This window comes from Artemia franciscana, chromosome 1, assembly GCF_032884065.1.
Source record: "Artemia franciscana chromosome 1, ASM3288406v1, whole genome shotgun sequence".
Lineage (NCBI taxonomy): Eukaryota > Metazoa > Arthropoda > Branchiopoda > Anostraca > Artemiidae > Artemia > Artemia franciscana.
The window spans coordinates 28,934,074-28,960,037 of record NC_088863.1 but is presented as its reverse complement, the minus strand read 5'-3'; the positions used below and the strand labels follow the sequence as shown (position 1 = coordinate 28,960,037).

Here is a 25,964-nt window from a genome sequence, read left to right as displayed (position 1 = left end):
AAAATACTGCATTTGTTGGAGTATGTTGTCATCCACCGGGTTTTGTCGAAGATTCTAGGTATTTTATTAAATTATTAGTCTTAACATCTTACGATGAGATAACATACGAGGTTTGTTATATTTAACTGGGAGAAATCACGAAAGGCCGTTGACAATGAATTGCCACCGCCCACAGTTCTTTCCCGAGAAGAAAATTAAATGTGGCGGGTATTATTTTTTTCTTAATACTTATATGCAGACAGACTTTCAAGGCTTTAGGGGGAGGGGAATCGGAAAATTACTACAAGGGAGGATGCCTGATATTCATGTATTGCTTGCCAAATAGTTGTGCACTGTAACCCGTTTTTTTAAAAATTTCAGGGTTCTTCTCGCCCTTTTACTGAGAATTTATCTAATACTGTTACAATTTTTTTCTCCTGAAGAGTGAGCTGTTAGAGGCGCCCTTCAGCTACCCGAGATCTAAGAGATTAATTTCATCTTTTTAAGTTGATTTTCCGGCCCATACTTTTCGTGATTTCTTCCTTCTGAGATTGAGAGCTGAAGGAATAACATTTTATATACAAATGTATTTGAATTTTGAAATTGTAATTGAAGCTTGAGTTCATTTTGGTGGGCTTTGCAACAAGCCGTTGCGAATATTAAGGGAATATATCACTGTGCATAATTGCATCAAATGAATCAATTTGATTGAATGAAGCTTTTGAAGAGGTGTTTAAATTAACCATTTATGTTTTATGGATCACGTGACTCGTTAGAAACAAATGCTCCACCGAACAGAAATACTGCATCTGAAACTAAGAAGCTAAACAAATAGCTTGTCAATAATTTTAAATTGACTCAATATCTCAAAATTATCAATCAATAACACCTTTTCCCTCTTTGGGTGAAAATTGTAATTTGGTGTCAAAAAGGGCAAAAAACACAACTTTGTTTTGGTATAATCTTTTGAACTGCTTAAAAAGGACACTGGAATTTAAGTTTCCATTCAAACGAGCCAACTCCCGATTTTATCGGATCCTTGGTTCGATACGACAACCCCTGGAAAAACAACAACAAAAAAGAAAATAAATACGCAGGTGTGATATTCCTCCAAGGAAGAAATGCAAAACTTCACCGTTTTGTAGATGCAAGCTTGTAACCTCTATAAGAGGGTACTCTGGCATTGAATATGATGGTGTAATTAATATCACTTGCCTGCTTGGGTGTACTTTCCCCTAAAATCAGGTAAATATTCTCAGGTTCGTCGATTACGCAAACCTTAATGAATGTTATATATTTGGAATCGCCATTTAGTTATATTTCATAATATATATATATATATATATATATATATATATATATATATATATATATATATATATATATATATATATATATATATATATATATATTAGCTGTTGGGGTGGTGCTTCGCGCCACCCCGACACCTGGTTGGTAGGGGCGCTTCGCGCCCCCCAAACCCTCCCCCCCGCGCGTAAGTCGTTACGCGCCATTGTAGTTGTGTCCCTGTGCCCCACCTATGAATGTAGATATATATATATATATATATATATATATATATATATATATATATATATATATATATATATATATATATATATATATATATATATATATATATATATATATATATATATATATATATATATATATATATATATATATATATAACTACGTAAAACTTGCGAATATACAACATTCTTGGCTGTCCCATTGTCTGTGCATATAAATAGATTGTCAGGTTTACCGACTCTTGAACATACAACATATAATTGTCCATGGGAAAAACAATCTGTATTCAGATCTATACCTCATTATTCTAATGATTGCCCTTGAGCTTTGTTGATGGTGATTGCTAATCGAACATTCCCTGTGTCCCCGTCGTCATTTATATATCCCCCTGTGCCCCCCAGCGTCCCCGTTGTAGTTGTGTCCCTGTGCCTCAGTCGTTATTTATAGTCGACAAACTTAACGTCAGTCGACACACAAAAATGACGTGTCCCGGTCGTCATTTATGTTCCCTGTGTCCCTGTCTGTATATACATTCGTTTTTGAATGTTGAAATAATTTTTTTTATTTTTTTCCTTTTTTCTTTTTAGTTTTTTCGGTTTTTACATTTTTTTAGCTTTTTTAGTTTTTTCTTTTTTCTTTTTAGTTTTTTTTGTAGTTTTTACCTTTTTTAGTTTTTTATTTCTATTTTTGTCTTTTTTAATTTTCTTTTTCTCCTTTATTTTTCAGTTTTTTTTACTTTTTTTCTTTTTCAGCTTTTAGATTTTTTAGTTTTTTTCTTTTTATTTTTTTTGTAGTTTTTTTTTTGTTTTTTTTTTTTTAGTTTTTAGTTTTTTACCTTTTTTAGATTTTTAGTCTTTTGTCTTTTTTGGTTTTTTAGTATCTTCTTTTTAGTTTTTTTGTAGTTTTTACCTTTTTTAGTTTTTTCTTCTTCTTTTTTAGTTTTTCTTCTTCTTTTGTATTAATGCTAAAGCCGAGGTTCGAACCTGGAACCTCTCGGACCTAGAACCTGGAACATAACGCTTTACCAACTCAGCTACTTCGGCTTGAATACATTTACCTTTTTTAGTTTTTTTATTTTTATTTTATTCTTTTAGTTTTCTTTTTCTCCTTTACTTTTCAGTTTTTTTCCTTTTTTTAGTTTTTTTGTTTCTTTATCAGTTTTTAGTTTTTTTCTTTTTAGTTTTTTTGTACTTTTTACCTTTTTTTAGTTTTTTTTAGTTTTTTTTCTTTTTTAGTTTTTAGTTTTTTTACCTTTTTTAGTTTTTTTTAGTTTTTTAGCTTTTTCAGTTTTTTTTTGGTATTTTCTTTTTAGTTTATTTTGTAGTTTTTACCTTATTTAGTTTTTTTTTTCTTCTTTTGTATTAATGTTAAAGCCAAGGTTCGAACCTGGAACCTCTCGGACCTAGAACCTGGAACATAACGCTTTACCAACTCAGCTACTTCGGCTTGAATACATTCGTTTTTGAATTGGTATATCTTATCTATATAAAAATAAGTTGTTTGTGTGTTATGTCTGTTACACTATGTCTGTTACGCCAGACATATGACGTCTGAAAAATAAAGAAGAAAAAGAAAACAAACTAAAATGTAAAAACTGGGAATTGCATAAATATTCCAAAATATTTTGACAATAGATTAAAGTAATTCGAAAACCTTGAAACAGGTACTTAGAATTTTGAGGTTTATTATAAATTGTTGAGCTTCAGCAAGCTTAGCACGCAAAGAGGAATTTTTAGTATAGATCTTAAAATGACAGAAGAAACAGCCAAGGAAGCTGCTCAAATAGTTAATTCAAAGAGAAATTTTAGTATAATTCCTACAATGGCAGAAGAAACAGCCGAGGAATCTGCTCAAAGGGTTAATGCCAAAAGGCTTGCGGTTAAAGAACGCAAAACCGCGCAGTTAGATGAAAATCCACATGGACAGCGAGAGTCAAAACGTATCAAAACTGAAAATGATAGCGATGATGATTGGGTTTGGGATTTTTACTTGGATAAGGTCATCAATGCCTACCAGATTTTAGTTAAAAAAACAAAGGTTCGGCGATATGTATTTCATCGTGACGCTGAAAAATAAAGAGAAAAAAAAGAAAACTGACAAAAGAAAAATGGTAAAAAACTAAAAAAAACTAAAAAGGAAAAACTAAAAAAAACTAAAAAAAATTAAAAAAAGAAAAAACCTAAAAAGAAAAAACGTAAAAAAATAAAAAAAAAATAAAAAAGGTAAAAAACTAAAAAGAAAAAAAACTAAAAAAAGCTAAAAAACTAAAAAAAAGAAAAAACTAAAAAAAATGGGAATTGCAAAAATATTTAATATATTTTGACACTAGATTAAAGTAATTCGAAAACCATAAAACAGATAACCAAAATTTGAGGTTTATTATAAATTGTTGGAGCTTTAGCATGCTTGGCACGTAATTAAAAGGCAACTAGAACTTTTAATTTTTTACTAATCTTTTTATTAGTAAAAGATATACGTAACTTATAAATTAGCTTACGTAAAGAACTTTTTATTCTCTTGTTTTTATTACATATATGAGAGAGTTCGCCCCCTAGTCAGTACCTCTCTCTTTACACTAAATCTTAAATTTTGTCCCAATTCATTAAGAATGACCCCTGAATCACAAAAGCCGTAGAATAAATAGTTGACATTACTAAAAATACTTTAGCGTAAAGAGCGAGGAATCAGGAGGAGGTGAGCTCCTCATATGGGTAATAATTTCTGTTCGTTTTAAGTTTTAATGCTGCTCCTTACTTCCAGCTGAACAAAACTTTTTCATATTTATTTTTTCACTGTTTTTTTTTTAATAATGCTAGTAAATCCTGCGCTCCCTTCATGGAAATTTTCTTCCCCCATGACAAATTCCTCGATGGAAAGTTCCCCCGGCATATCCCCCTCTTCTCAACCCCTCCCGCCAACCAAAGAATCATCCTGAAAACGCCTGTACATTTCCCAATAACCATTACTATATGTAAGCACTGGTCAAAGTTTGTAACTTGTAGCCCCTCCCATGGGGACTATGGGGGAGTAAGTCGTCCCCAAAGACATGGTTATAAGGTTTTTCGACTACGCTGAATAAAACGGCTATCTCAGAATTGTGATCTGTTGACTTTGGGAAAATAATTAGCGTGGGAGGGGGCCTAAATGGCCTCCAGATTTTTTGGTCACTTAAAAAGGGCACTAGAACTTTTCATTTCCGTTAGAATGAGCCCTCTCGCAACATTCTAGGATAACTGGGTCGATACGATCACCCCTGGGAACAAAAAAACAAAAAAAACAAACAAACAAACAAACAAACAAATAAACACGCATCCGTGATCTGCCTTCTGGAAAAAAATACAAAATTCCACAATTTTGTAGATAGGAACTTGAAACTTCTACAGTAGGGTTCTCTGATACGCTGAATCTGATGGTGTAATCGTTAAGATTCTATGACTTTCAGGGGGTGTTTCCCCCTATTTTCTAAAACAACACAAATTTTCTCAGGCTCATAACTTTTGATGGGTAAGATTAAACTTGATTAAACTTATATATTTAAAATCAGCATTAAAATGCAATTCTTTTGATGTAGCTATTGGTATCAAAATTCCATTTTTTAGAGTTTTGGTTACTATTGAGCCGGGTCGCTCCTTACTACAGTTCGTTACCACGAACTGTCTGATGATGGCCCAGATTGTAGATTTGTTAATTGTTCAGGTGGTGGGACAAAAATGTATTTTTCTTCCAACGAATTATTATTGATAACACTTGTAAATTGTCGTTTTTTGGGTCTATCTCTAGCTAAGTTTTTCATGGTGATATATTTTTTCATACTGAGCTTTTCAAAGATATTCATTTATTGAAGGACGTCCGATTTCTTACACCGATTGTCTACTAAGCTTCAAACTTTTGGTTTTCTTTTTGAAGGCTTTTGAAGTGTTGTAATCCCTTGTTAAAATATATACAAATATTTTTGCAATTGCCATTTTTTTTTAGCTTTTTAAGCAATTTAATGTCTTTTCATACTATAGCTTTTCAAAGATGTTTGATTATTTAAGCAAGTCCGATTTCTAACAACAATTTCTACTAAGCTTCAACCTTTAGGTTTTCTTTTTTAAGGTTTTTGAATTGTTGTTATCCCTTATTAAAATCTATACAAACACTTTTGGAATCACCAGTTTTTGCTCTTTAACTAATTTAACGGAAACTTCTCCATGCCTGAAAATCTTCAATTTTTCCAAATAGCAGTCACAACGTCATTGCAATACTGATGTATATAAAAATGACGTCACTCACATAAATATTTTTTTCCAAAATTAGGGCTCTCAACGAATATTGTCAAACTTCTGACCTATTTAGATAGTTTGTTTCGGTCAGAATATCCCAGGATGACAACTTTCCCGAAACTTATCCTAAACTTGGTCCTCTAGGCATTATAATTACTCTCCTAACTTGCTCTACTTACTCTAGACATTATGAAACTACTTTAAATGCCTTTTGTAAATAGACTAATTGCATTTGGTATTTTATACTTAGTTATGTTTCTTTTGTAATATCGTATGCATCATAGATATAAGAACGATACATTCACTCTTGGGGGGGATGATTATAATTTATTTTCTTGAAATGTACTCATAAATATGACGTCAATCATCTTAACGCATATCTTCTTCTATATCTATATACATAAAAATAAGTTGTCTGTCTGTCTGTGGATCTGTGGATCAGGTGACGTCATGTTTCGGCTGACGTCATGAAATTAGTTGCCGTCATTTTTGCTTTGAAGGTGACGTCATTCAAGTTATATAAGACATATGTTCGCGTAGAAATCTATTAATGTTTAAGTTTACAATGACTGATGAAGATGCTCAAAGAGTCTATGGGCACACGTAAAAACATTAAAATTAACTACAAATATGCGTGTCCGATTGCAAAACGATGACTGGTCAAACATTTTCAGATCAATTGCTGGCAATGGGAAACGGAAAGCTCCCAGTAGACTCAATTTCAGGACGTATACAACTACCTGCTGATTTCTGTAATTTAGTGACGTCCAAAAATGAATTGATTGAAAAAGTATTTCCGAATATTCTAAAAAATTATAAAAATAATAAATGGCAAAGTGAAAGAGCGATTCTCGCACCCAAAAATATAGACGTCCACGAAATCAACAATATTGTTTTGACCAAGATTCAAGACCAGGCAGTCCTTTACAAGTCAGTCGACACAGTTTTGGAACCAAATGAAGCGGTTAATTATCCATCTGAATTTTTAAATTCCATAGATCTTTCAGGGTTTCCACCACACGTGCTACAACTAAAAATAGGCGTACCAATAATACTTTTAAGAAATATAAACCCACCAAAGCTTTGCAATGGCACTCGACTTGCCGTAAAAAAAAAAACAATGGAAAACCTAATAGAGGCCACAATCCTGACAGGGCCTTTTGAGGGTGAGGCTGTTCTTATTCCTCGCATTCCCATGATTCCAACGGATCTGCCTTTTCAGTTTAAAAGATTGCAATTCCCAATTCGATTAGCATTTGCAATCACCATTAACAAAGCTCAAGGTCAATCATTAAAAAATGTGGTATTGATCTTAATACTGATTGTTTTTCCCATGGACAATTGTACGTTGCATGTTCGAGGGTCGGTAAACCTGACAATCTATTTATATGCAGTGAGAATTGGACAGCGAAGAATGTTGTATATTCACAAGTTTTACGCAGTTAATTTGTATTTCGGAACCAAATGAAGCGGTTAATTATCCATCTGAATTTTTAAATTCCATAGATCCTTCAGGGTTTCCACCACACGTGCTACAACTAAAAATAGGCTTACCAATAATACTTTTAAGAAATATCAACCCACCAAAGCTTTGCAATGGCACGCGACTTGCCGTAAAAAAAAAAACAATGGAAAACCTAATAGAGGCCACAATCTTGACAGGGCCTTATGAGGGTGAGGCTGTTCTTATTCCTCGCATTCCCATGATTCCAACGGATCTGCTTTTTCAATTTAAAAGATTGCAACACAGACAATGGGACAGCAAAGACTGTTGTATATTCACAAGTTTTACGTAGTTAATTTGTATTGTATCTATCTATCTATCTATCTATATAAAAACGAGTTGTGTGTATGCATGTTTGTTTGTTTGTAAAAAGAGCGTTTGCATATGACGTCATTATTAGTACATACGGCTTTGTATATGGACAGACAATGGGAAAGCCAAGAATGTTGTATATTCGCAATTTTTACGTAGTTTGAAACACATATATAAATCTATCTATATTCACAGGTGGGACACAGGGACACAACTACAATGGCACGCAACTAATATGGCGCGTAACGACTTACGCGCGCGGGGGGGCTTGGGGGGGGGCGCGAAGCGCCCCACCAACTAGGTGTTGGGGTGGCGCGAAGCGCCACCCCAACAACTAGTTAATGTATAATATGAATATTTGTTTGAGAATATATGTAGCAACACGTATGCAAAATAGCCGTAGCAAACCGTATGCAAGTTATATATATATATATATATATATATATATATATATATATATATATATATATATATATATATATATATATATATATATATATATATATATATATATATATATTTTTTTCTTGTAGTGGTAGCGAGAATTAAATGAGTCAAAATCCAAAGTTTAAAACAAAGACATATGCGGTTACAAAGACAATTGACATCGAGAAGTAGAATGAATTAAAAATAAAAGTGAAGAACAAAAAAAGCGAGAACAAAGAAATATGCGGTCAGAAGATAAGCGGCAGCAAAAATTTTAAGCGATAGCGAGAAAGCGAGTATCAGAACATGTCAAAATGAAGTGAAGAACAAAGAATTATGCTGTTAGGAGACAAGCGACAGCAAAAATCACAAAGAATAAAAAATGAAAGGGAAGAAGAAATATTAAGTTAGTAGAACAACGCCATCACAATCATTGATACCAACAAAATATGTGGTTAAACCAAGGACAAACCTGCAAAAATATCATAAAATAACCAAACTGTTGATTAAAAGTCATTGGGACCCTTCAACATTATGCATTCCCTGGGGAGCACTCCATTTTCCCGATGAAAGAGTAGCAATATATATGTAATATGTACTATATATTTACATATTATAATCTAATTCCTTGTTTAGAGTTTCGGTTACTATTAGGCTCATTAGGGTGTTAGGTCCTGGCCCATGAACTATTCGAAGAAAGGAAGTCGTCTTTTCTAAGACGACTATTGCTGGTTGGTTCAGCTGACCACTCAAAAAGAAAATTAAAGATGTAAACTTCTGCCCTCCATTACATATCCATGGCAACTAGCCTATAGTATTTTGAAAAGCGTATGTCTTAAGCCCGTGTAAACTAGTGTAAATTTTTACTACTCTCATTTCTGCCCCATAAGTAACCTATCAGTCATAGGGAAAACTGTCACAATTAAACTGAAGGCAACATTAAATAGTTTCTCCGATAAGAATGAAGAAAAAAGTTGGTTACTGTTGTTATTGTAACTGCCTGTATCAGTTTGTGATCAAGCCGTTCCCCTTTAGTTTGTGTATATTCTAAGGATATATCTGGGACCATCAGGGGAAGGGGTTGGACGGGGTACTTTGTTATAAAATTACCATAATATCTACAAAAAAAAACACACAATATCTGGTACCATTTTAGAGGTTGGACCTAAGCACCGCCACTGTTTCTGTTTTTCTTCTGTTTCTGTTATCTAACCTGTTGCTGTATCTGTTTTTCTAAAAAAAAAAAAAAAAAAGAAGAAGAACAGAACAGAACAGAACAGAACAGAACAGAAAGGAGAAACAGGTCACATGGTTTGACGGACCTGTTTCTGTTCTGTTTTTTTTTTTTTTCATCTTTTTTTCCGTTTTTGTCTAGCATATATCTACTTTTCCAAAAAAAAACAGAACAGAGAGGATAAACAGATCACCTGTTTTTCACTGACCTGTTTATGTTTCTGTTCTTTTTATTTCCTCTTTTTTTCCGTTTGTTTTTCTGAAAACAGAAACAGTGACGATGCTTATTTGGACCCTTCAAAAGAAAACAATCAAATTCTAAGATCTACGTTAAAGATTCTAAAATACCTAACTATATCATTCCTAAATGCGCGCCAATTTAACTTACCATCACCTTCCAACTCCTAATGCGCAAATAGGCCTATATAGCCCAATTAGATATACCTAATTTTGCATAGGCCAATTCTTTTCTTCAAATTACTTTAACGGGAAACACGCTACATCAACGGCAACAAGCGACGGGCAATTCATTGAGTATATATAATTTGTACAAAATGTTTTCACATAAGGGGGGGGGGGTAAAGAAAAGTAATTCGCTTTTAGGAATGATGTGAGTATTTTAGATTTTTTTAAAGTAGTTAGTAAGGAATTTATTGTTGTTTCCTTCTGGAGCGGCGAACCATTAAATGTATGCCAGGAATCTAACTGTACAAAGCCTACTCTTTTTGTTTTATAATATTTCCTTCAGAAGAGTAGTCAAAATGCATATTTATGCTAAGGGTAGGTTTTCAGACACATAAAATACACACCCTTTTCCAGCATAATAAAAACACTCAATTTACATCCAATATTCAAAAGATAGTTGAGTAGTCCATTTTCATGGGCGTGAAAACCCTATAAAAAAGGGCGACAAAACATTAGTTTTTATGACACATAAAGCGGAAATAGATCAACTCTTAGTTTATTTCCTGCTTCCGTACTAAAAAGGGATATAAAAGCTGGCAAAGAATACCTTAATCAAGGGTTTAGGCTATAATATATCCATGTTTTCTGCTGCTACAAAAAATTAAAAACTATAACCAGTTACTAATATGCAACTATTGAGCTTGTCAGGTACGCTGCTCAACACTTTGGTCTTCCTCTTGCTTTATGCCTACAGGTATTAGTGCTTAGACACCGGATCCGTACCGCTGAAAACACCTTCTTCATCATTAGGGACAGTGACCTCCATGGTAGATGGGAAGCTATAGAATCAGTTGGAAAGTTGACTTTATTTTGAATGTGCTTATTTTCTCCAGCTCCAAACAGAGGAAATGCGTGTCACAAGTGAATATGTTTTGGAACTCTCAAACGTTTTTCATTCTGGACAGGTAGATTGTTCTTTCTACTCTCTGATCACACACATCGTTTTTTTTTGCGTAAAAACTGTTTCACCTTTTTTTCATTATTAATTAAAAAAAAACCTTATAAAATGGAATTGAGCAAAGTTATGAAGCTGATTGTTGTACTTCAATTAAGCAGAAGATCTATTTTGCAAGGTTTCACTTTTATAAGACACATATTTTTAAAGGTCAGGGCCCTCTAGAGGGAGAAGGAGTGGAGTTAGTTGCTTCAAAATACCTTCCTGGGACATACTTTAGTCTGTAGATTCATCCCTGAAAGTTTCATTTTCCTAACCTAAACCCTTTCTGAGATAGCAAGAAGTCAATTAACTAGAATTTTACCCAATTTTTTTCTGAGGGAAGTAAAGAACGAAGTTGATACTTAAAACATACAAAAATCATTACTTCATAGCCTATCTAATATATATCAATGATTCTAGTAAAAATAAACCAACTAATTATGTTTCCCTATGCTTTTAGGATTATAAAAAACTAGCACTTTACTGAAAACACAGAAGTCAAGTATAAAAAACAGGAATATTGATTTGGGAGTCAAAAGTTAGTATGTAGCCTGACAACAATAAATGAATCTATAAAGCTTTTGATAATCTTACGCCAGTTGTGACATCAGTAACTTTCAATATACAATTAAAATCATCTTAAAAACATAAGCGTAAAATTAAAAAAAAAAAATTAACAATCGCGACGTAATTGAACAGCATATAGAATTATTGGATTGATTTATCAGGTAGTGTTTTGGTCTCGACAGCTATAATACCAATAGTGAGTTATATACAGTGTTAAATTGTAAGAAATATGCTTTAGTATTACTTAAAATGAAGATCGAATAAGACATAATATGAGAACTAGAAATCCGATTATTTCTCTCTATACAACAGTGAATTTCAAGCTATGATACAAATTCTAAAGATAGCCTTTAGTCCTAATACTATCAAGATGGATTTACTTCGAAATTGTGTACAAATTAAATAAAAAAACAAGTTTTTTAAATGAAAGTAAGGAGCAACATTAAAACTTAAAACGAACAGAAATTACTCCGTCTATGAAAGGGACTTTTCCTCCTCAACGCCTCGCTCTTTACGCTAAAGTTTGACTCTTTCTCTTAACTCTACTTTTTAAAACAGTAAAAAACGTTAGTGTAAAGAGCGGGGCGTTGAGGAGGAAATGCCCCTTTCATATACGGAGTAATTTCTGTTCGTTTTAAGTTTTAACGTTGCTCCTTACTTTCATTTAAAAAACTTGTTTTTTTTATTTAATTTCTGGACGTTTTTGAATTAATGCATGTTTTGATCTTGGCTCTCCCCATATAAATAACTAAAAGGAAATTTGCATATTAGTTTTTTTTTGGCTAAATGGCTTTCTCATAGTTTTAATCGGAAGATTTTGAGAAAAAGGGAGCGAGGGATGAGGCCTAGTTGCCCTCCAATTTTTTGACTACTTATAAAGGCAACTAGAACTTTTAATTTTTTACAAACTTTTTCATTAGTAAAAAATATACGTAACTTACGAATTAACTTATGTAACGAACTTCTATATTCGTATGTTTTAATTGCGTATATGAAGGGGTTCACCCCTCGTCGGTACCTCGCTCTTTACACTAAAGCTTAAATGTTGTCCCAATTTCTTAAGAATGACCTCTGAATCACAAAGGCCGTAGAATAAGTAGTTGAAATTACTAAAAATACTTAAGCGTAAAGAGCGAGGTATTACGAGGAGATAAACCCCTCATAGGCGTAAAAATTTTTGTTCGTTTTAAGTTTTAATGCTGCTCCTTACCTTCAGTAGAAAAAACTTTTCTTGTTTATTTCTTCATTGTTTTTTTTTTCAAATAATCCTAGAAAATCCTGCGCCCCCTTCATTGAAATTCTCTTCCCCCATGAGAAGTTCCTGCATGGAAATATCCTCCCATGTAACCCCCTTCCTCAACTCTCCCCTTTAAACCAAAAAAAAAAATCCCCCTGAAAATGTCTGTACACTTCCCAGTAACCATTACTATATGTAAACACAGGTCAAAATTTGTAACTTGCAGCCCCTCCCACGAGGACTGCGGGGGAGTAAGTCGTCCCAAAAGACATAGTTATTAGGTTATTCGACTATGGTGAATAAAATGGCTATCTCAGAATTTTGATCCGGTGACTTTTGGGGAAAATGAGCGTGGGAGGGGGCCTAGTTGGCCTCCAATTTTTTTGTCACTTATAAAGAGCACTAGAACTTTTAATTTTCGTTTGAATGAGCCCTCTCGCGACATTCTAGGACCACTGAGTCGATACGACCAGCCCTGGGGAAAAAAACAAAACAAAAAACAAAGAAACAAATAAGCACGCATCCATGATCTGTCGTCTGGCAAAAAAAATGCGAAATTCAACATTTTTGAAGATAGGAGCTTGAAACTCTTACAGTAAGGTTCTCTGATACGCTGAATCTGATGGTGTGATTTTCGTTAAGATTGTATGACTTTTAGGCAAATTTTTTCAGGCTCGTAACTTTTGATGTGTAAGACTAATCTTGATGAAACTTATATATTTAAAATCAGCATTAAAATGCGATTCTTTTGATGTAGCTATCGGTATCAAAATTTCATGTTTTAGAGTTTCGGTTACTATTGAGCCGGGTCGCTCCTTACGACAGTTCGTTACCACGAACTGTTTGACTAATCATGACATGTCCTTTTCAGAACCAAAACTAAAGTCAGTCATTGAACTGTGCCATTGTACAGAAGTAATACCAAATTAAACGTAAAAAAAATAAATAAAAAAAACAAAGCAACAATCCTAAATTGGATTGTTGCTTTATCATATAAGGGATTGATAATATTTTTATTCTGTAAAAAAAGGGTCCTTAATTGATTTGCTTTTACTGTACCGAACTCCTAGATTATAGTTTTCTATAATCTTAAAAGCATAGGGAAACATAATTATATGGTTTATTTGTACTAGTTTTATTGATATATATTAGATAGGCTGTGAAGTAATAATTTTTGTCCATTTTAAGTTTCAACTTCGCTCTTTACTTCCCTCGGAAAAACTTTTTTTTTTTAAATTAATCTTTGTTCGTTTTTATTAAAATTTAGTGCAGAAATAACGCAGCCGCGATCTTTTTTATTAATACGGAAAAAAGTTTTTATGTCACTCCTTAGTTTCAGTTGAAAACTTATTCATAGTATAATTTCTAATTATTACCGATCTAAAGAAGGTAAGACACATCTAGAAAATACTGATCTTGACAGCTACAAAAACTTTCAGTCTATAACATAAAGTTCATTATCCATACTTCACAAAACAATATATGTTTTTCAGGAACGTTTGTTTTTCGATGAGCAAAAAGCTGTTTTTACTCGGCTGACTTCACCTGAGAAAGCCATAATGAAGAAAGGGCTTTATAAGTCACCTACTGACTAGCAAAAACTAGAAGCTTAATGTAACAAAAGATAGCTGTTTAAGGGCTCATTTAAAAGCTTATATTGATACCTAATCGCTTTTTATAAATTTGACGTGATAGCGCATTCCCACAAAGTGCACTTTCGGTTGTTTCCACCATTTTTTTAAATGAAAAGAGTGCCTTTCCCAATGAAATGACCAAAAAAAGGGTTTTTCAAAACCTAGGCAGGAGCAAAAACTAAGGGGGCGAGGACGTCCCTTCCTCTCAATTACCGCCGTTAGAACAAGCACACAGACTTCATGGCAGAGTGAAGTTTGAAGATTCAATTCAAAACGGTTGATCATTCAAGCTTAATTTTTGATAGATTTTTGTTGAAAAGTTTTTAGTTTTAGTTAATTTGTTTTCGCAATAATCTTTTACTTCTAAGATGAGTAGGCGATTTATGAAACTTACTAAGAGGGTCTAGAGAGGTAGTATATGTGAGAGGTTCTTATAAACCTCCAGTTAAGGGCTTTGGACCATATTTATTGCAATGGTACTGTTTCATGCTTCCAAACTCTTTCACTTAAGAAGTGGTACCAAAAGTGCAGTTTTTAGTGTTATATGGCACTTTGGATGGTAAAATTGATAAAAAGCATGTAGATATGAGTAATAGGTTTAAAATGAGCCTTCCCGGGATATGCTTTAAAAAATGAGTGCATCAAATTAACAAAAATAGTGGATTATCTAAAAAGTAGTGATAAGAAGGGACAAACCATGATTGAAAAAAAAAAAAAATCCAAGCTGGAATCAAACGCATGATAATCTAATTTGAAGTCAAGCGCTGTACTGTTTGTAGGACTTTAATTGCGTAGCTCATTAAGGGGGCTTGGAGGAGGAATTTGGGGCAGGTGTTATGCTGCCAAGATTTCCACTTAAGAAGTGGCACCAAAAGTGTTGTTTTCAGTGGTATATCTCACTTACAAATGGTAGAATTGATAAAAACACGTAGATATGAGCAAAAGTTTTCAAATGAGACATTAAACATCACTCCAAAAAGTTCTGGTAGCCCACGAGCCCCAGCGTTTCTTGAGACATGGCACCAAAAGTGCCGTTTTTAGTGCCATTTGAAATTTGCAGATGGTGGAAATTATAGGAAGAACGTAAATATGAGCAATATTTATTTACGTTATTATTTATTACGTATATTTAAATACAAGCTATTAAAAATCTATCTAAGATGTTCTGGTAGCCCTCTAGCCTCCTCTAGCACCCCTCAAGAAACGCCATAAAAAGTGCCTTTTATCGTGCCCTGTGACACTTGCAGACGGCGGAATTTGTACAAACCACGTAAATATGAGAAATATCTTTTGAATGAGCTCTTAAGTATCTCTCTATGATATTCTAGTATCCCACTAGGGCTGGAAAAAAGAAGAAAAAAGAACCGTCGTAACATTTTTTAACTTTTAGCTATAATGGGCTGTGGTTTGCTTTTTACTAGGTCGTTGCTAATGCTTCAACCATGACAAAGAGTTCATTGCAAATTCTTCACACACTAGTTAACATTGAAATATGTGAAATCTAATAGATGGTAGCATATTAAATACCTAGTAAATATAAGCAGTATCTTTTAATTGAGCCATTAAACATCTATCTACGATTGTGTGGTAGCCTGCTAATGTTTCAGTTGCTTACTGATGAGTAGACGATTTATGAAACTTACTAAAGGGGCTGGGAGGGGGAGTGTACAGGAGGGGTTTTTCTAAACCTCCAGTTAAGGGATATGGAACAACTATTACAATAGTACCTGTTTTGTACTTCAGAGCTTTTCCACATAAGAAGTGGCTCCAAAAGTGTCGTTTTCAGTGCTATATCGCACTTACGAATGGTAAAATTGAAAAAAAAGCACGTATATATGAGCAATTGTTTTCAAATGAGCCATTAAACATCACTCTTATGAGTTTTGCTAGCCAAATAGCCCCAGCTTTTCCATTTGAGACACGGGACCAGAAGTGCCGTTTTTAGTGTCATTTGGAACTGGCTGATGGTGGACTTTATATGAACCTCGTAAATATGAGTAATATCTTTTATACGAGTTGTAACAGATATGTCTACGATGTTCTGGTAGCCTACTAGTGTCACCCCCAGAGAAGTGGCACAAAAAGTGCCATTTTAGTGCCATATGGCACTTGCAGATGGTAAAATTTATAAAAAGCACGTAGATATGAGAAATAGCTTTTGAATGAGCCATAGAATCTTGAATAGCTTCTGAAGGGTCTGGTGGCCCGCTAGGCCTGTTGAAAAAAGAAACGGGAGACAGGTCGGTGCTACCGATGCAAAAAAGTAATTTTCCTTGTTGTTCAAGGAGGGGTACTATAATTTCCCTATACAAGGTTTTCGACCATGCTGATTCCAATGATATACTTTTCATTTTGATCTGACGCCATTTTCGAGGGGTTTGAGTTTTTTCGAAATCACCATGAATTTCTATTCGCAATGAAGTTTTACCTTAAGACGAACCGAAATAATATTTACCATTTCTGAGTCAGTGTCAGCTGACAATTTTTTTCATGAGGCAGTTTTTTTTCAAAACACGTTTTTTAACTTTTGGTTACTATGGGCTGTGGTCCGCTCTTTTCTAGGTTGTAGCTACCTCTGCAACCACGACCGGTAGGCCTATCTAAGTCCCCAGGTACTTTCGTCTTATAGCGACCACACTCAAGATCTTGTATCGCGAACATGAGACAATAACCGGTTTTCATGGTCTTTATACCAGACAGTATAGCTTCGGCTCGGTGGGAAACTGCATTGTAGCTATATTTTCATTAAATATTTAGTTGATATTTTGGTTAAGTAAGGTTAGTTTAAGTTACGTATTTAATATAATGTGGTCTGCGCGGCCTCCCTTCCGTAATTCTTTGTTTTAGTTTTCATAGTTTTGCTGATAAAGTATTACATTTTCATCGTATATTGCTTTGTTTCATTAGCATCAACCAAATTTCACTTCTCGACAAAACTTTAGTAGGGTGGCTATAAGACACAACTATCAGATATAAAATTGGATAATCTTGTACAAGTTTTTAAAATATATTTCCCTTTAAACTAGCTACAATTACAATAGAAAAAGTAATAATATTCAATTTCCCATTCAACGCTTTCCACAATATAGTCGCCAGTACAGTAAATGTGTCCCAAGACCCCCTCCCTCCTATCCTTAATGCCTGGATATTGCCGTAGACAATGTAATAAGTTTCGCTGATTATTATTCTCAAAAATTCTCGGGAATACACATCAAACGCCTCAGGCCTGAGAAATTTGTCTTATTTTAAAGATATGGAAAACGAAGCTAGTAATCGTAATGAAAATCAGATTATCAGATTCAGCATATTTTAGATCTCTATTGAGATTAAATAAAAAAAAAAGTTTTTTTAACTGAAAGTAAGGAGCGACGTTAAAACTTAAAACGAACAGAAATTACTTCGTATATGAAAGGGGCTGCTTCCTCATCAACGCCCCACTCTTTACGCAGGCTTATAACTTTTGATGGGCAAAATTTAATTTGATGAACCTTATATATTTAAAATCAGCATTAAAATACGATTCTTTTGATGTAGCTATTGGTATCAAAATTCCATTTTTCAGAGTTTTGGTTACTATTGAGCCGGGTCGCTCCTTACTACAGTTCGTTATCACGAACTGTTTGATTTCAAGCTCCTGTCCGCAAAAATCTGGAATTTTGCATTTGTTTTTCCCCAGAAGAAATATCACAATGCGTGTTTATTTTTTTTTTATAGGTAGTATCAACACCAATATTACTCAAATCACTCGGTGAAAATGGCAAGCCAGTTGGTAAAATCCGTTACCCCCCCCCCCCTCCAAAAAAATAACCGGTGATGTTTCTGATTTGCCTGTACAATTTCATTATAAGGCAACTCTTCTACAGTTACCACTAATCCCATATTTTCAAATTATTTTCTTTAGCCTTCATCTTACCAGCTATGATAAGCTCAACCGCAAAAAATGCGAAAAAAGAATTAATATGAATAAAATGCAAAAATAAATTACTATAGGATATTCAGCACCACACATTCTGTCTTCGTTGTGGAATATAGGTAGAATATTAAAAAATTCCTTGTTTTCATCATTATTTTGATTTGTCATACTTTCTCTCGATTTGAGTGTGTGGGGAATGTTCTATGGAAGAATTTTCTGCGGCGGAATTTCTTGGGGGGGGGTACATCTAGTACCTGAGCGAATCTCCCAAATGTCAAATTTTTACAATTGAGTTCAACATGTTGACACGCTACCACTTTTTAAAATTTGGCATGCCCAAAGACAATGTATCCTACATTTTTCATTCAGAATTACCAATTACAGTAAGAACAAAAGCTAAGAGCTCATATGGCACTTGTGACGAGGTCGGAAGAACCAAGAGCAAAGAGCTCATATGGTATGAGCTCTAGCAAAATTCTAAGAATTAATAGATTGCTTTAAAAGGAAAATCAGAGGCTTAATGCCGGTAGGGAATTAAAATAAGAGCTCTGAGTCACGAGGTCCTTCTAAATATCAAAATTCATTAAGATCCGATCACCCACTCGCAAGTTAAAAATATCTCAATTTTTCTAATTTTTCCTCTCCCTCCCCCCAGATGTTCGAATCAGGGAAAACAACTTTATCAAGTCAATTTGTACAGCTCCCTGACATGCCTACCAATTTTCATCATCCTAGCACGTCCAGAAGCATTAAACTCGCCAAAGCACTGAACCCCACCATCTAAGTTCCCTAAAGAGAGCGGATCCAGTCCGGTCATGTCAAGTCACGTATCTACGATATTTATAAGCATTTTCCAAGATTTCTGGTTTCCCCCTCCAGCTCCCCCCAATGTCAACACATCTGGTCGGGATTTGAAATAAGAGGTCTTAGATCCGGTCACCCGTTCTAAGTTAAAAATATCTCAATTTTTCTGACTTTTCCAAATTAAAAACCCCCAGCTCCCCCAAAGGTTTCCAGTTTCCGGTTTCCAAGATTTCTGTTTCCCCCTCCAGCCCTCTACGTCCCCGGATCCGATTCGAATTGAAAATGGAGCATCTGAGACATAAGATTCTTCTATATATCAAGTTACATTGAGATCCGATCACCCATTCGTAAGATACCTCGATTTCACGTTTTCCAAGAATTCTGGCCCCCCCCCCCCTCAATTCCACCAAAAAGAGCGGATCCAATCGGTTATGTTTGTCACTTATCTTGGACTTGTGCTTATTCTTTCCACCAAGTTTCATCCTGATCTCTCCACTTTAAGTGTTTTCCAAGATTTCGGCCCCCCCCCTAATGACACTGGACCCGGCCGGGATAAAAAATAAGAGATCTAAGTTTCGAGGTACTTCTAAATATGAAATTTCATTAAAATACGATCATTCTTTCGAAAAATAAAGACACCTCATTTTTCTAATTTTTAGAATTAACCTCCCCCCCCCCACCCTCAACTTCCTCAAAGAGAGTCGATCCGTTCCGGTTATGTCGATCCTGTATCTAGGACTTGTGCTTATTTTTCCCACCAATTTTCATCCCGATCCCTCCACTCCAAGCATTTTCCAAGAATTTAGGTTCCGCACCCCCCCCAAAATCCCCTTCACCGTATAAGGTTGAAATTTATATAAGATCTCTGAGACATGGTATCCTTCCAAACATCAAATTTCATTAAGATCCGATCACTCCTTCATAAGTTAAAATTACCTCATTTTTCTAATTTTTCAAAATTGACCCTCCCCCTCACTCCCCCAAAGAGAGTGGATCCGTCCCGGTTATGTCAGTCACGTATCTAGGACTTGTGCTTTTTTTCACCAAGTTTCATCCAGATCCCTCCACTCTAAGCGTTTTCCAAGATTTTAGGTTCCCCCCTCGATTCCCCCCAATGTCACATGATCCAGTCGGAATTTAAAACTAGACCTCCGTTTCCTGTGCAACGGGAAGTGTTGCAGCAACTGTGCCCTGTTCCTTAGGGCACAGTTGCGGAGCAACACGTGCAACTGTGCCCTACGGGACACAGTTGCGGAGCAACAGTCTCCATTATGTCCTTCAGAGGACATTTTTCTAATGCGGCTTCGATTGTTATCTTGAAGCATCTTTGATATGGTTTTATTTCGAGCTCCTACTAAACTGAGTTTGGTAAAATGTTTAGCTGGTCCAGAAATAAACGAGAAAAAAAATTCTAGCTGGCCCAGAACCGAAGTTACCTCTAGAACGTCGAAACTTCGGAAATTATTTCTAAGAGAACGAAGCAACTTGGTATAAAGAACACTTCACTTCTTCTTGCATAACTTTCATAGCACTACTCGATAAAAATAAAATAGACATCAAAATCGAAAATTTAAGAAAATTTCAAAAAATCGGAACGAAATTGACTTTTCCGGAATTATTTCCGGGAAATCTGTAAGAGCTACGGAATTTCATGCTTCAGTTCTCGAAAACATCAATAAAAGTTCTATATGAGTTCATAACTAGACCTCCGTTGCCTGTGCAACGGGAAGTGTTGCAGCAACTGTGCCCTGTTCCTTAGGGCACAGTTGCGGAGCAACACGTGCAACTGTGCCCTACGGGACACAGTTGCGGAGCAACAGTCTCCATTATGTCCTTCAGAGGACATTTTTCTAATGCGGCTTCGATTGTTATCTTGAAGCATCTTTGATATGGTTTTATTTCCAGCTCCTACTAAACTGAGTTTGGTAAAATGTTTAGCTGGTCCAGAAATAAACGAGAATTATTTTATATCTAAAACGTTTACTTCCGAAACTAGGGCCGTCTTAACTTGACGCCAATTCGAAGTATTATGTTTCGAGACGCACATTTCGGGAATTATTTCCGGGAAATCTGAAAGAGATACGGAAATAACGTCTTATAGTTTTCTGCTTAACTTTTGATGGTTTAAACTAGGAAAATATAAAACAAACCAAATTCACCAAAAAATTTAAATTGCCCCGAGGGCATGACAAAACTTCCAAATAGAAAAACCCAAAGAAGGAATTTTGTTTCGGAGAAACTATTGTAAGCTCCAGTTGTTAGGAGATCGAGACCTGTCGAACGGCGTTGGGAAAAAAATTCTAGCTGGTCCAGAACAGAAGTTACCTCTAGAACTTCGAAACTTCGGAAATTATTTCTTAGAGAACGAAGCAACTTGGTATATAGAACACTTCACTTCTTCTTGCATACTTTTCATAGCACTACTCGATAAAAATATAAGAAACATCAAAATCGAAAATTTGAGAAAATTCAAAAAAAAATCGGAACGAGATGGACTTTTCCGGAATTATTTCCGGGAAATCTGTAAGAGCTACGGAATTTTGTGCTCCGGTTCTCGAAGAGACAAATGAAAGTTCTGCATGAGTTCAGCATAACTGTATTTCTAACAAGTTTATTTCCGAAGCTAGGGTCGTCTTAACTTGACGCCAAACATCGAACGCACAGTTTCTAAGAAAAAAACGGTTTATTTTTTTTTATGGAAAACTGTTAGAAATTTTAGGAACTTCTCTGGAACTTTTTTACTCTGTTTCACGTTTCCCTTCCCTCTGAAAAATCTCAAATTTTTAACTCTTACCACTTCGGAGCTACAGGTCGCTGATCACGGTGAAAAAAAAAAAAAAAAAACTACGAAAGCAGTAGTGTTGCTCCGCAACACAATTATTTTATCTCTAAAACGTTTACTTCCGAAACTAGGGCCGTCTTAACTTGACGCCAATTCGAAGTATTATGTTTCGAGACGCACATTTCGGGAATTATTTCCGGGAAATCTGAAAGAGATACGGAAATAACGTCTTATAGTTTTCTGCTTAACTTTTGATGGTCTAAACTAGGAAAATATAAAACAAACCAAATTCACCAAAAAATTTAAATTGCCCCGAGGGCATGACAAAACTTCCAAATAGAAAAACCCAAAGAAGGAATTTTATTTCAGAGAAACTATTGTAAGTTCCAGTTGTTAGGAGATCGAGACCTGTCGAACCGCGTTGGAAAAAAAATTCTAGCTGGTCCAGAACAGAAGTTACCTCTAGAACGTCGAAACTTCGGAAATTATTTCTTAGAGAACGAAGCAACTTGGTATATAGAACACTTCACTTCTTCTTGCATACTTTTCATAGCACTACTCGATAAAAATATAAGAAACATCAAAATCGAAAATTTGAGAAAATTCCAAAAAAAATTGGAACGAGATGGACTTTTCCGGAATTATTTCCGGGAAATCTGTAAGAGCTACGGAATTTCGTGCTCCGGTTCTCGAAGAGACAAATGAAAGTTCTACATGAGTTCAGCATAACTGTATTTTTAACAAGTTTATTTCCGAAGCTAGGGTCGTCTTAACTTGACGCCAAACATCGAACGCACAGTTTCTAAGAAAAAAACGGTTTTATTTTTTTTTTATGGAAAACTGTTAGAAATTTTAGGAACTTCTCTGGAACTTTTTTACTCTGTTTTACGTTTCCCTTCCCTCTGAAAAATCTCAAATTTTTAACTCTTACCACTTCGGAGCTACAGGTCGCTGATCACGGTGAAAAAAAAAAAAAAAAACTACGAAAGCAGTAGTGATGCTCCGCAACACAATAAGAGCTCTGAGACGCGATATCCTTCCAAACTTCCAATTTCGTTAAGATTCGATCACTCCTTCGTAAGTCAAAAATACCTCATTTTTCTAATTTGTTCAGAATTACCCTCCCCCCCCACTCCCCCAAAGAGAGCGGATCCGTCCTTGTTATGTCAATCACGTATCTAGGACTTGTGCTTATTTTTCCCACAAAGTTTCATCCCGATCCCTCCACTTTCAGCGTTTTCCAAGATTTTAGGTTCCCCCCTCAATTCCCCCAATGTCACCGGATCCAGTCGGGATTTAAAATAAGACCTCTGAGACACGATATCCTTCCAAACTTTAAATTTCATTAAGATCCGATCACTCCTTCGTAAGTAAAAATACCTCATTTTTACTATTTTTTCCGAATTAACCGCCCCCCCCCCCCCAGATGGTTAAATCGGGAATACGTATATTTCAAATTTAATCTGGTCCGGTCCCTGATACGCCTGCCACGTTTCATCGCCCTAGCTTGCCTGGAAGTGCCTGAAGTACCAAAACCGGGACAGACAGACAGACAGACCGACAGACCGACAGAATTTGCGATCGCTATATGTCACTTGGTTAATACCAAGTGCCATAAAAACCTTGTATGCAAATAATACTTGCACTTTACTAGGTTTTGAAGTCTCATTCATGGCCAGATCGACTAGTTGCGAGGCCCAACTGGAATTTTTATGGCACTTGGTATCTACCAAGTGGCATATAGCGATCGCGAATTCTGTCGGTCTGTCTGTCGGTCCCGGTTTTGCTAAATTAGGCACTTCCAGATGAACTAGGACGATGAAATTTGGCAGGAGCATCAGGGGCCAGACCAGATGAAATTAAAAATTGTCGTTTCCCCGATTCGACCACCTGGGGGGGGTGGAGTGGGGGGACGGTTAATTCGAAAAAATTAGGTGATCGGATCTTAATGAAATTTGATTTTTGGAAGGATATTGTGTCTCAGAGCTCTTATTTGAAATCCCGACCGGATCCGGTGACATTAGGGGGAGTTGGAGGGGGAATCCTAAAATCTTGGAAAATGCTTAGAGTTTAGGGATCGGGGCGAAATTTGGTGAGAAAAATAAGCACAAGTCCTGGATACATGATTGACATAACCGGAATGGATCCGATCTCTTTGAGGAAGTTGGACGGAGGGTTAATTGTGAAAAATTAGAAAAAATTAGATATTTTTAAGTTACGAAGGAGTGATCGGATCTTTGTGAAATTTCATATTTAGAAAAACCTCGTAACTCAGATCTCTTATTTTAAATCCCGACCAGGTCCAGTTTTGTTGGGGGGAGTTGGGGGGTAGGGGGTGGAGGTCTTGGAAATGGCTTAGAGTGGAAAGATTAGGATGAAATTTGGTTGGAAGAATAAGCACTAGTCTAAGATACGTGACTGACATAAAGATATGCTCTTTTTGGGGGAGTTTAGGGGGGGGGGTAATTCGGAAAATTGGAAAAATGAGGTATTTGTAACTTACGAACGGGTGATCAGATCTTTATGAAATTTGATATTTAGATGGATCTTGTGCTTGAGAGCTCTTATTTTAAATCCCGGCCAGATCTGGTTACACTGGGGGGAGTTGGAGGGGGAAACCAGGAATCTTGGAAAACGTGAAAATTGAGGTATCCTTATCTTATGAATGGGTGATTGGATCTTAATGATACTTGATATATAGAAGAGTCTTATGTCTCAGATGCTCCATTTTCAATTCAAATCGGATTTGGGGACATAGGAGTTGGAGGGGGGAAAACAGAAAACTTGGAAACCGAAAATCTTTGGAAAACGCTTAGAGTGGAGAAATCGTGATGAATCTTGATGAGAAGAATTAGCACAAGTTAAAGATACGTGATTGACATAATTGGAACGGATCTGTGATGGGTCTGCTGCTACATTAATTTTGTGATAATTTTTTCCAGCAATTTTGAAACTGAAAACATTAAGACTATTTTTGCTTCGATCATCGCTTACGTTGAATGAAGCTAAAGCAAAACGTGAGTTCCAGTTTCGTGTTTGTTTATGGATCTCTTTAGAGAGCAAGTGATGTCCTATAACTGGCTAAACAAATTCATTTGGAAATTGTTGTTGCAGGAATGAAATTCGACTAAGCAGGCAGCAGCCCACAAGTAAATCATCTTTGTTGGCTACTTTTCCTGTGGGATAACGGAGGATTCCACAGTGAATTCATACAGAGTTAAAGGGCCCCACTTACTTGTAAATAGCACTTGTGTAGCTTACGGCATCGTTGTAGGTTTTCACTGGGTTTTATGCCACAATTTGTGGGCATCGAAAATTGTGATGGTTGCTGTTCTTCGAACTTAATATTTTTTGGTACTTGTGTACATTATGGTATACACTCGAGAAGTGGAGTTAGGTTAGTCCTAATGAAATATACAAAAAGTAATGAAAATATAATACTTCAGGAAAAAAGGCTATATTTTGCACATTAGAGGGAGGGGGCGGGGGTAAAGTTTAGCGGCTCTGCATGCAAAATATGTTACCAATAATTACTCTGCCCATTATGAAGTAGAATTTTTTTCTAACTTCACGCTGTTCAAATACTTTACCCCCAACCCACCGCCTAATGCGCAAATATATAGCTAAAACTATACAAGTCCAATGTATTCTGTCACCCGTCACTGGTTTTCCACTCATCATAAACTAATTGTCTCTTTAATACAGACAGATAAAACTGGTTTGTTCTCGAGTGTGTACCATTATTTACACAAGAACCTGTCTTTCTTCTGCACTTTCATTTTAACTCGTTCTGATTCTCGCTGTCCTTTAACAACACAGTTCTTTGTTCTTCGCTGTCATCTTTGGCAAGTTCTGATTCTTGCTGTTGCTTCACCAAGGAACATGGTAACAAGCGCATGGAGAAAATTTCATACTGTTTATGATGATACTAAACCATTTAATATAATAAGACATGAACTTTTAAGTTTTTTCCTAGAAACCATTAATTAATCTTCACCATTAATTTCCCATTAATCTTTTTAATCTTTTTTTCTCTACGGATTTTTTTATTTTATTTTATTTATTTTTTTTCAATTTTTTTTCAATTTTTTTTTTATTTATTTTATTTTTTTTTAATTCATCGTCTCTGATTGCTCATGATGTCATTCTCTGTGCACGTTTGTTTGATTGTTTTGTAATTGTGATTTTTATTTTGTCTTTCTGATAATGTTGTAAATATTGATGGGGTAACCACAATCACGAGCTCTGTCTCTCCGTGGTGACCCAGTGTATTTTATTTGTTATGCGTATAATATTAATAAATTGAATTGAACTGTAATTCCCATTGCTGGTTATTCTTCTTACTGAATAATTCTTTGTTTTGCCGTTGCATA

General features: G+C 35.3%; 2 protein-coding genes across 2 annotated transcripts in view; one reads left to right on the top strand and one right to left on the bottom strand.

Moving 5' to 3' along the window:
* LOC136028115 (ATP-binding cassette sub-family G member 8-like) overlaps positions 1–10,401 on the bottom strand; it is a 57,166-nt gene extending 46,765 nt beyond the window's left edge. The window contains exon 1 of the mRNA XM_065705758.1: positions 10,265–10,401. The gene's annotated coding sequence lies outside the window, so the exon portion shown is untranslated. The remainder of the gene's footprint in view (positions 1–10,264) is intronic.
* A 24-nt stretch (positions 10,402–10,425) lies between these two features.
* The window catches only part of LOC136028124 (ATP-binding cassette sub-family G member 5-like), a 56,949-nt gene continuing 41,410 nt past the window's right edge, over positions 10,426–25,964 (top strand). Inside the window, exon 1 of the mRNA XM_065705770.1 lies at positions 10,426–10,622. Coding sequence (XP_065561842.1) covers positions 10,566–10,622 — 57 coding nt within the window. The 5' untranslated portion in view covers positions 10,426–10,565. The remainder of the gene's footprint in view (positions 10,623–25,964) is intronic.